Source organism: Heptranchias perlo, chromosome 1 (genome assembly GCF_035084215.1).
Source record: "Heptranchias perlo isolate sHepPer1 chromosome 1, sHepPer1.hap1, whole genome shotgun sequence".
NCBI classification, from domain to species: domain Eukaryota; kingdom Metazoa; phylum Chordata; class Chondrichthyes; order Hexanchiformes; family Hexanchidae; genus Heptranchias; species Heptranchias perlo.
In genome coordinates this window covers 194,912,759-194,924,844 of record NC_090325.1, presented here as the reverse complement: position 1 = coordinate 194,924,844, position 12,086 = coordinate 194,912,759, and the positions used below count along the sequence as shown (strand labels likewise).

General features: G+C 44.1%; 1 protein-coding gene across 1 annotated transcript; it reads right to left on the bottom strand.

Moving 5' to 3' along the window:
• Positions 1 to 1,058: 1,058 nt before the first annotated feature.
• On the bottom strand, positions 1,059 to 11,053 carry LOC137306042 (proheparin-binding EGF-like growth factor). The gene is made up of 6 exons (XM_067975112.1): positions 10,878 to 11,053; positions 9,940 to 10,170; positions 6,382 to 6,568; positions 4,476 to 4,634; positions 3,589 to 3,677; positions 1,059 to 2,071 (listed from the first exon to the last, which is right to left on the bottom strand). The coding sequence occupies exons 1-5, from the start codon at positions 10,909 to 10,911 to the stop codon at positions 3,593 to 3,595; spliced, it is 696 nt and encodes a 231-aa protein (XP_067831213.1). The 5' UTR covers positions 10,912 to 11,053; the 3' UTR covers positions 1,059 to 2,071; positions 3,589 to 3,592.
• Between the last annotated feature and the right edge of the window lie 1,033 nt (positions 11,054 to 12,086).

The following is a 12,086-nucleotide window of genomic DNA, read 5'->3' as shown; positions in this document are numbered from 1 at the left end:
TTTCTGGTCAATGGTGACCCCCAGGATGTTGATGGTGGGGGATTCGGCGATGGTAATGCCATTGAATGTCAAAGGGAGGTGGTTAGACTCTCTCTTGTTGGAGATGGTCATTGCCTGGCACGAATATTACTTGCCACTTATCAGCCCAAGCCTGGATGTTGTTCAGGTCTTGCTGCATGCGGGCACGGACTGCTTCATTATCTGAGGAGTTGCGAATGGAACTGAACACTGTGTAATCATCAGCGAACATCCCCGCTTTTGACCTTATGACGGAGGGAAGGTCATTGATGAAGAAGCTGAAGATGGTTGGGCCTAGGACACTGCCCTGAGGAACTCCTGCAGCAATGTCCTGGGGCTGAGATGATTGGCCTCCAACAACCACTACCATCTTCCTTTGTGCTAGGTACGACTCCAGCTACTGGAGAGTTTTCCCGCTGATTCCCATTGACTTCAATTTTACTAGGACTCCTTGGTGCCACACTCGGTCAAATGCTGCCTTGATGTCAAGGGCAATCACTCTCACCTCACTCTGGAATTCAGCTCTTTTGTCTTTTTTTGGACCAAGGCTGTAATGAGGTCTGGAGCTTAGTGGTCCTGGCGGAACCCAAACTGAGCATCGGTGAGCAGGTTATTGGTGAGTGACATTGGAATTTTTTTTTGAGGGTTTCATTCTGGCAGTCAGTATAACTACCATCTCTACCCATACAAGAAGGATCCCTAGACAAACCTCCACAAGTAATAAGATCTACAGTTTACCTTCACTAAGGAACATAATTTTGTACGGTAAGATGGGCACAGGAATTTCAAAATTCTTAGAAAAGATCCCAATAAGTTTTAGTTTGGTTTTGGTTTCATTCTGAAGACGTTTGTAGAGTGTCGTTTAGGTTTCTGTTTCACAAAATGTTCTTTAAATAGACATCAGATTCCACCAGTTATCTATGTATGATGTCAAGGAAGAAAGACGATTGTGTGGTGTATGTTGTCAGCAATAAAGCTTTAAAGAAAAACTGTAGTCCTCCCTTAACACTAACGCAGCAAGACAGATTAATTCAAGTCCTTCTTTATTGAATACTTAGTTTCTCAATAATATTTTCAACTCTTACAATTCAGTTGTAAAAAAAAATTGCTGATAAATAAACTTAAATAATAAATAAATACTGATACATTAACAAATCTGTTCAAGAAATCTTTGATAAAATTTTTACACTCAAGCTTTAAGAGATCCACGGGGTAAGGGGAAGGGGGCAGAAAGCCGCCATGGCGTGGCTGGTTAAGGCAGTGATTAGCTGGCCCATAATCGTACTGGAAGTTCAGGTCTGTGCTGAGTGGGTGAACTCACAGGGCACGGAAATTGGTCTCAGCATCCCTGGAACAGAGGCGGACAAATCTGTGAAAAACCAGAATTCCTGGTCATGATCCCTATCGAGTGATCCCTGCACGTATGAACATTGTGTGTGAGGACTGGATCCAGCTTATGCAAATATGCTTCACATTGAATGCCCAACAGTATGCAGTGCATGGGAGCTATTTACAAAGCATTAATTGTATTTTGCTCCTTAGCTGGTAACAGTTTACGCAATAAACTCTTCTTGTGCAACAGTAACCACAGCAAATCAACAAATATTTCTCATCTACATGTTGCCGCTCCGTAACATCGCCCGTCTCCGCCCCTGCCTCTGCTCATCTGCTGCTGAAACCCTCATCCTTGCCTTTGTTACCTCTAGATTCATCTATCCCAATTCTCTCCTGGCTGGCCTGCCACCTTGCTCATCCAAAACTCTGCTGCACCGTATCCTAACTCGCACCAAGTCCCGTTCACCCATCACCCCCTGTGCTCGCTGATCTACGTTGGATCCCAGTCCAGCAATGTCTATAATTTCAAATTCTCATCCTTGTTATCAAATTTATAAGTTTAACCTACTGTATACATCAAGAATAGCGATGAAACAGAAGAAATTGGAGGGAGAATTAAGTGGGCACCCTACAATAGATGCAGATGAAAGATTTATTGGACTTCTCGTTCTCCAGTCTTTCAAACATCTGATGCAGTCAACATCTGATGCAGTCCTTCCTGAAAATACAAGTTTATCATCCATTAGCATCAATATTAACCAATACAGCGTGTGCTGCCAACCATCAGTATAAAATAAACATCCTTTCTGCAGTACATTAAAAACTAGGTCATTTCCCTCGATAGGTTTGGCTATTTTTGTCATCAGTTATGTATCTCGAGATGGACAAAGAAGGCACACAGAAGGCAGCTGTGGTCATTGTGGGATTGAGAAGCAGCACCCTTGGTGGCTGCCTTGTTTTACGTTCTCCCTTTCAACATTAATAACGTCAGTTCGGTGATCGTTTCAGGACACCGCTTAGGATCATAGGACGGAATTTTCCCAGTTAAGTTGGATTCCGATCACTACAACTATTTCCGGACACTAGAGTACTTTCGTCAGCCTGAGCGGATGGCTCACCCGTTCGACGGGACAGAAATCGGACGGGTTCTGCGACGGGCAAACAAACTGTTCACCCAGATCACCGCCCCGCTGAAAATTAACCCCCGAGGTGGGGGAGAAGACTGCGGGGGGGGGGGGCCGGGGGGAGATTGGAGAGCGTCGGCCTGCCGTCTCGAACTGGTGGCAGGGAACAATCCCACGGGAAGGACTGAGGCCCGCTCGATATGGCAGCGGCCCTCGGCTAGCTCCTGGGAGGTGGCTCCTCCCGACTCCGTATTCAGCTATTTTTTTTAATGTAAACTTATCTTTTTGGTGGAGAACTCCAGCGGTACCTTTAAGGGCCACAGGTAGACATGGTTACCTCGCACCCGGCAGGCGTGGTGCCAGCTGAGTTCATGGGCAGCCCAATTTCAGGAAGGGGTCCTGAAACCGGCATTCGGCGCTCTATTTGCATACTAATGGGGGGGGGGTCTGAAGCCTGTTTCAGGCATTAGTTGTCCATACTTCAACCTTTATCAATATGGCGGGCAGCGCATTTCCAGAGCGGAATGCTCTGCCATATTGGATGCTGAGGCACCCATTTTACGCATGGAATCAATGCACTTCTAGGCCAAGTTTTCGGCTGTTACGTTCACTCCTCGGGCGTCTACGAAGCACAGCTAGTTACCCACTCGCAAATACATACTTTTCTTTTCATTCAATGCAGCACAAAAACACAAGGAGCTGAGATTCGTGGCGGAATTTGCACCCAACTTTGCTAATATCCAGTTTGAAAAGCCACTTTCTGAGTAAAGAAGTTTCTTTTGAATTCTTTATTGGATTTATTAGTTGACTGTCTCATATTTATGGTCCCTGGTTTTGGACTCCCCCCACAAGTGAAAACATCCTCTCTACGTCTAACCCTTCACAATGTCAAGGACCTTTATCCGGTCACCCCCTCAGTCTCCTCTTTTCTAGAAGTGTATCGTTCAATTTGAGAAATTCAAGTGCAAAAAGGTACCTCTGCTCTCAAATTTGACAAATCCATTTACAATTATCAATTATTAACTGAATACAGATATAATTCAGGCTTAAGGCCACTGAATTAAAAAACCACGAGGTCTGATTTTCTTTTAAAACAAGCGATTTAACTTACATTCTTAAACCACAATTCCACTCTCCGTTCTCAGTTTCTGTTTCTCTTCACTTACAACGTCGTGTTCGACCCTCAATTTTTTCCTAATTCTGAAACAAGGAGATATCATTAGAAATGCAGCGATGCAAACAAAACTAATTAGTATTCTTTAACAATCTCGCTTCACGTTGTTCTCAAGTTATAGTCGGAAACTTTTTATCACAATGCAGCAAACCAGAAAAGTCGAGGTACTTCCTTCGCAAACACCCACCCAGAATGGGCGATTTGTGCAAGTTCCAGCACCAGGCCACTCAACAGAGTCACAGAATCGTACAGCCCACAGGAGGAGGCCATTCGGCCCATCGTGCCTGTGCCGGCTCTTTGAAAGAGCTCTCCAATTAGTCCCACTCCCCCCTGCTCCTTTCCCCATAGCTCTGCCAATTTTTCCTTTTCAAGTATTTATCCAATTCCCTTTTGAAAGTTACTACTGAATCTGCTTCCACCGCCCTTTCAGGCAGCGCATTCCAGATCATAGCAACTCGCTGCGTAAAATAATTTTTCCTCATCTCCCCTTTGGTTCTTTTGCCAATTGCCTTAAATCTGTGTCCTGTGGTTATCGACCCTCCTGCCAGTGGGAACAGTTTCTCCTTATTTACTCTCTCGAAACCCCTTCATAATTTTGAACACCTCTATCAAATCTCCCCGTAACCTTCTCTGCTCTAAGGGGAACAATCCTAGCTTCTCCAGACTCTCTACATAGCTGAAGTCCCTCATCCCTGGTACCATTCTAGTAAATCTCCTTTGCATCCTCTCCAAGCAGAGACTCATGTAAATGCCAAACAGGGACAAGAGTTAGTTGCTAGTGCACAAGTTCACAGCACAGTGAAATTCTCTCGAGTTATACTCACTGCAATGTCACAGCAGCAGTCACAGCAGTTAAAATGATGATGAGCAGCATTACTGCTACGACCACTAATGCGATTGAGAGGTCATCAATCTGCTTCTCATTTGTTCCAGTATGCAATACCTGTATCCCACAGCGCTCATTCTGGTACCCAGGAAGGCATCTAAACAGGATAAATGTAAATAGGAATAAAATTTCAGCAGGACTGAAAGTAACATCGAGTACCCATTAAGTAATGGGGTCACACATTACAATTTTTCCGCATAGTCCACGTTTGCAAGTCTGTTGCAGCTACATCTAGAGTACTGGGCACAGTTCTGGTGTCCATATTACAAAAAGCATATAGAGGCACTGGAAAAGGTGCAAAAAATATTTACAACCATGACACCAGAACTGAGAGGTTATAACTATCAGGAAAGACTGAACAGGCTGGGGCTCTTTTCTCCAGAAAAGAGAAGACAGAGAAGTGACCTGATAGAGGTCTTTAAGATTGTGAAAGGGTTTGATAGGGTAGACGTGGAGAAGATGTTTCCACTTGTGGGGGAGACCAGAACTAGGGCCATAAATATAAAATAGTCACTAATAAATCCAATAAGGAATTCAGGAGAAACTTCTTTACCCAGAGAGTGGTGAGAATGTGGAACTCGCTACCACAAGGAGCAGTTGAGGCGAATAGCATAGATGCATTTAAGGAGAAGCTGGATAAACACATGAGGGAGAAAGGAATAGAAGGATATGCTGATAGGGTGAGACAAAGCCGGATGGAAGGAGGCTCGTGGAGCATAAACACCGGCATAGACCAGTTGGGCCGAACGGCCTGTTTCTGTGCTGTAAATTCTGTGTAATGCATCCAAACTCTATCGGAGTTCATGCATCTTAGCCCAGCACTTCTACAAACTTCCCCCTCACACATCCCCTCAGACTTCAGAAATTCACATCATTTTAGCCTAGGGCCAACTTTTTAACGTTAAATATCACAGCTGTGTACAAAATGGAACTGAATAGTTGGAAAGGAATGATTTGCAGGGCAATGGGGAAAGAGCAGGGGGAGTGGGACTAATTGGATGGCTCTTTCAAAGAGCCGGCACAGGCACGATGGGCCGAATGGCCTCCTTCTGTGCTCTACGATTCTACAAAAATAAGTCCTTCAACAACAATTTTGAGATTGGTCAATTATACTGACTAAAGGTCCCTGAAGTTCCCTGGGGAACAGATGTTGTACAGGGTTTGCAACACTGCAAAGAAGGATTTTACACTGACAACTTGAGTCTAATTCTCCCGCTGGAATAAACCATGTCCCACCATCAAGGGGAGGCCAATAACAACACTGACTGCAGTGTCACCCAGGGTCACTTCCACTTTAATGGGAGCTAAAATATCACACAAACATCACATGGTATTTCTGGGTCTTCTCCAATGGAGGCATTTGGAGTAGAGCCCATGAAACTATAAACGATATGTGAGGAAAAATGCACAGAAGAATTATTACCTCCCATGCAAAGTTGAAAATCTCTCTTTACAGCTCCACGGAAAAATTGTGCCCAACTCGGCACTACTGTAAATAAGGCGGACACACTTGCAAAAGCATACATCCTCTTAACCAAAAGCAAAATACTGCGGACGCTGGAAATCTGTAACAACCTCTTAAGCCTCCTCGAGGCTGGGGGGGCAAGTGAAAATTTCAAAAACTGAGATTGGTAGATTTTTGTTGGGTAAGGGGTATTAAGGGTTACGGAACCAAGGCGGGTAGATGGAGTTAAGATACAGATCAGCCGTGATCTGAATGGTGGAACAGGCTCGAGGGGCTGCATGGCCCACTCCTGCTCCTATTAACAATGAGTCAAAGTACATCAGCACGCTGTTATCAAGACATTTATTCTGAGGGTCCCGTTGCCCATGGATTTACTTACATACATGATGGCTTATTGAGATCTTTCAAGTATTGGCATTTTCCGTGAATGCAGTAATCCTCGTAAATAGTTTTGCACGGATCTTTCTTTTTCTTTGTTCCATTTCTCTGTTTCTTTCCCTTGCTTTTAGTTTTTTTTGACCCCTTTTTCTTTCGGTCTTCATTCCGGGGTTTAACAACAGGCTGGACTGGAAGCACAAGTAGACGTATGTCATTTCACACCATTCCATGCACTCTTATACTCTTGTCCCCCACCTGGTTTAACACTTCTAGTATTCACTTTCCTAATATTTTTCTAAAAATACAAACAATTTTTCCTCTATATATTGTATATATTACACAGAAGTTACAGGGCAGAAACAGGCCATTCGGCCCCACTGGTCTGTGCCGGTGTTTATACGCCACACGAGCCTCCTCCCACTCTACTGCATCTCATCCTATCAGCATATCCTTCTAACCCTTTCTCCCTCATGTACTTATCAAGCTTCATATAGCACGTGTGTGTGGATTCATTAAGTTTCTAGCTTTCTTATACAAATAATTCATCTCAAATCGTATTTTCTATAACCTGGACTGCTACATAAGATTGATGCTATGGTGTAACATTGCTTTTCTAATGGCATTTTTCATCAATTTTGAAGTGTTTTGAGTGTGCATCAGTGCAAATGTGGTCGTACAATTCACTAAAGCAATGAGGTGTAAACCCCCACCCCCCCCCAAACAGGCCATCTCACACCTGTTTGAGTTCAGAGTGTAGATGACAACAGCCTGAGGCATCAAGTAGGAAATGAAGGGATCAGAGAAAGTATAGCAGTTGACACTGGAAGTGAAAGAATTTATGGGAATTAAATCTGATCTAACGCAACATTAGTGTAAATGTCAATAGGGGAAATTCCGTGATCTTCAATTCGGGCCTCTTGCGCATCTCAGATTTTATTCACTCCACCATTGGCGGCCGTGCCTTCAGCTGCCTAGGCCCTAAGCTCTGGAATTCCCTCCCTAAACCTCTCCACCTCTCTCTCCTCCTTTAAGACGCTTCTTCAGACCTCTTTGACCAAGCTTTTGGTCACCTGTCCTAATATCTCCTTATGTGGCTCGGTCTCAAATTTTGTCTGATAATCGCTTCTGTGAAGCGCCTTGGGACTTTTTACTACGTTAAAGGCGCTATATAAATGCAAGTTGTTGTTGTTGAAGCTCCCAACAGGGAGTGATGCTCCCAGCGATGGTGGTGTGTAGCCACGTGATTTTCCTCTCGTTGATGAACCACGCTTTCCTGTGATGCGCTCCCCGAAAGCACTGCTTCCGCTGGGAGTGGTGAATCGCAGGTAATATGTTCTGGACATAATGGCCTGGAGTTTCCTCCGCATTTGCATCCAGAGAGACATGCAATCTGGGTGCAAACAAGTTATGTGGCTTAAACGATCGTGGAATTTTGTGCGCAAGTGAGTTACGCTCAAAAACTCAATACGCCAAAGTCTCCTCGATCTTTTACGTGCATCCGTCAAACCCTCCATCCCGAATGAGTCTCTGCCACAAAACTGGCCCCAGCCCGACTCTCAAACGCGAGGATTCTCCGATTGTGCTCGTCGGGCGTCTCCCGACATTGTGACCAGATTTGGAGGCGCAGCAGGAAACAAGTCATTTTTTTCTGGTCTTTTAATTGCAATTAATTAAGCGTTTTAAAAAAAAATTATCTTCACTTGTGACCTGCTCTGTATTATCTGTTTATTTTAATGCATTTTTATGGCAAAGTATAAGTCACATTAGAAATTGAAAAGATTTCCCAGATTTCAGGTTCTTAAACATACTGTGCCTGAATGATGGATAAATTAGTTGAAATTTTAAACTTTACAGTTCAAAAGAGATATCCTGGTGTGAGTTCTGCATTTCCTCAGGGCCCCAATTGTTTACCCTGTTTTTTTGCCAATTTACGCCCATTTTGAGTGCGGGCGTTTTCTAATGAAATTGGGAGGATTCTTGAGCATAACTTGACAATCGACACAATGGGTGCAACATCTGGGTTTCACCCAAGGAGGAAACTTCAGGCCAACATGTTCGTTGAGTAAACACAAGACAATCTTTTGGGAATGATGGCACGAGACAAAGATGTAAGACAAGTCACACTGTTATGTTCACCCTAAATATTTGCCCATTCCCCGGAGATTAAAAAGGAAGGATTTGCTAATTTTCCAATAAAGGATTTTCACTAATAAATCCAATAGGGAATTCAGAAAAAACTTCTTTACCCAGAGAGCGGTGAGAATGTGGAAATCACTACCACATGGAGTAGTTGAGGCGAATAGTGTAGATGGATTTAAGGGGAAGCTGGATAAACCCCCCATGAGAGAGAAGGATATGCTGATAGGGTGGAAGGAGGTTCGTGTGGAGCATAAATGCCAGCTCGGACCACAGTTGGGCCGAATGACCCGTTCCTGTGCTGTAGACTCGATGTAATTTTAAGATCATCACTATAACTATCCCAAGGTACAGCTGGAGAAACAGCTCATGGTGAAACAAAAAGATTCAGACTTTATTCCCATTGCCGTGTTTAGAGCTGCAGTTTCGCAAGCGCACGCATTTCAGAAATGTCATGGCCTTAAAATGCCAATAGCTTCTCAGATTATCAGTGTGATTGGAGTTTCAAGTCTATCACAGGTAATAAAACATGGCCCTACTGCAACAACTGAACCTAAGTTCTACTTCAGCCAGTTACACAGCTGTTCGGAGCTCCCTGAAGCACATCTGGTAAAGTTCTGCCAAATTCTCACTTCCCCCAACTTGCACTTCTATCTCTACGATGGCTGTCTAATGCTGTCGATACACTGCCACCACTAGTCTGAGACTAATTGCTGCAGTTCTGATGAAAGGTCATTGACCTGAAACGTTAACTCTGTTTCTCTCTCCACAGATGCTGCCTGACCTGCTGAGTATTTTCCAGTATTTTCTGCTTTTATTACTAGTAGCTGCAGTGTCTGTGCCACTCAGGCAGCATCCGGTGTATATTGTCTGGTGACACTCAACATGGTGTCAAACCAACACCATCCAGGGGGCTGCATACTGTTTCTTTCAGGTTGGACCCCCGACTCTGGATTTACATTAAATTCGCATCAGTACAAAGCTGAAACTGCTTCACCCCAAAGCTGAACGGTGTTGTAAATGTAGCTTCAATTATAGTACCAAACAGTTTTGGCAGAAGTACCATTTTAGTGCTTGTTTTGGCAGAAATACCTGACATTTAAGTTACTGGACTGATAAAGCCCTCAGGTACTTATGAATTTTAACATGCCAGAATTTAGAGTACATGCCACCATATTGTAGTGGCACAACACCAATTCATTTACAATGGAAGCATTTTGCTGTCATTAGGATGTAGCATAAAATCAAGTGCAAAATTAATTCCCTGCGTTACCAGTTAACATTAAATAAACCTTGGGTGTTTTGTTTTTTGTTTCAAGTCCATCAACGATTGGTCTTATACACTGAGAACAGACTATAAGCCGTTGTGCAATTTATGACGTAAAAAATGACCTAAAGATGATTTTATAAAGAGATGATAAACCTTTTGCTGGTAACATTCCATCTTGCAATTCCTCAGATTCCAATAGCCCATAGTCGTCCTCATAGTCGTCCTCATGGTAGTCCTCGCTGGTGTCACTGGACACCTCTGTGGTGAGCTGTTGGGTGTTGTTGGGACTGGAAGTGGGGGGACTGGTAGTCGGAACCCCAGTGGAAACTAACAGCTTATTCTCACCCTCTTCCAAAGACGACCCATCAACTGTCCAGCAACAAGCTGTAATACAAAAATAAGAGTTGTGATGATCTGGAATGCGCTGCCTGAAAGGGCGGTGGAAGCAGATTCATTAATAACTTTCAAAAAGGAATTGGATAAATACTTGAAAAGGAAAAAATTGCAGGGCTATGGAGAAAGAGCAGGGGAAAGTGAGTCTAATTGGATAGCTCTTTCAAAGAGCAGGCACAGACAGGGTGGGCCGAATGGCCTCCTTCTGTGCTATCTCATTCTGTGATTTTTTTTTAAAGTACATTGAAAACCTGAAACACAGGTGTTCTGATCAGAAAGCAAAATTTCCCAGCCATTGCATCAACAATAGTTTTTTTGCACCCGGTAGATAAATCAATCAATAAAAAACTGGGAACAACCTAAGAGTTTCCAACTCGTTCAAAGAAAACAAAACACAAAGCTGCACCGATCAAAGCGGCGAGCACTTCCGTGTGTGTTTGAAATTTACAGCAAGTTCAGATCGAAAAAAAACTTTCCATTCGCAGCTGGAATGAGTTCAGCCCCGCTCACTTCTAAAGTGGCATCACAACAAACTTTGTAAAGAGAATACAAAAAGTTTATTTTTTAAAAAAATTGCAAATGATCCATTGCAATGTTCCCGTTGCAGAATCGCATGTTTTCATAACTCTGATCTTCCGCGCTCCAAAACTTTTTATATAAAAAGATACTGGGGGAGGAAGAAAAAAAACTTTCTTTACCTGCAGTTACCAGCAGCAGATGCAATTGAACCATCTTTATCAAACAGTGTTGGAATGTGAGATGAGGCGATGGTTGAGCTTTGCTGCCTCTCTGTCTCTCTCCCCGAGCCCTGGGCTGGTGCTGCGCCCACAGGTACAGGTACAGGTACAGGTGTGCCAGGTGCGCCTGCCGTCGATTTTTACCTGTCCTCTGGTTTAACCAGGTTGTCACTCGCCCTCCTCCCCCCCCGTGACGTCACCGGCCCCGCCCCTCCTCCCCGCAGCGCTGACTCAGTTTCCCCCTTTGGGCAGGAAAGTCTGGCGCAAGTTTTGCAACTCACCCTTAAAGCTTGTCCCAGGGTCATCAAACCCCAAAGACGTTCTCCCCCCACCACCTTTTTTTGAAGAGGGGCACAGCTAGTGAGGAAGCAAAAACCATAAAAGCAAAGGAAACTTCGAACATTAAATCATTGGGCCAGATTTTGCTGTCAAGATTCAATTTGGCTAAAGCCTGAGGGAATGAATGGATTGGAATGTGACATATTAAGGATACCTTTGTTTCAAAGAATGATAAGGACCTTACAAGATAACGGTGAGGCAAATGAAGCTCGCTATTATTTCGGTGCAAATGGTACAGAATCTTCAGGCGGATTCCCGTTGAAACGCTGAAACCAACAGTTTTAAGATATTAAGGGGAACAGATAGGGTGGATAGAGAGAGAAACTATTTCCGCTGGTTGGGGATTCTAGGAGTAGGGGGCAGACCTTTCAGGAGCGAGATTAGAAAACATTTCTACACACAAAGGGTGGTAGAAGTTTGGAACTCTCTTCCGCAAACGGCAATTGATACTAGCTCAATTGCTAAATTTAAATCTGAGATAGATAGCTTTTTGGCAACCAAAGGTATTAAGGGATATGGGCCAAAGGCAGGTATATGGAGTTAGATCACAGATCAGCCATGATCTTATCAAATGGCGGAGCAGGCATGAGGGGCTGAATGGCCTACTCCTGTTCCTAATATTCCTAACAGTTGGTGTCCGAGTTCAGCTGCTCCGCCGTTATCTTTGCGATAACAGCATCTCTCTGAATAATGTTATTCCCAGTTGTCCACTACATACTCCAGTCCCTTGCGGTGCCCACCGGTCATGGAAGGCACGAGCGTTCTGGCAGACACCGGGGGTGCTGCTTCTCCGGGGGCCACCCGGGCGCAGACAAGACTGCGGAACAGAGA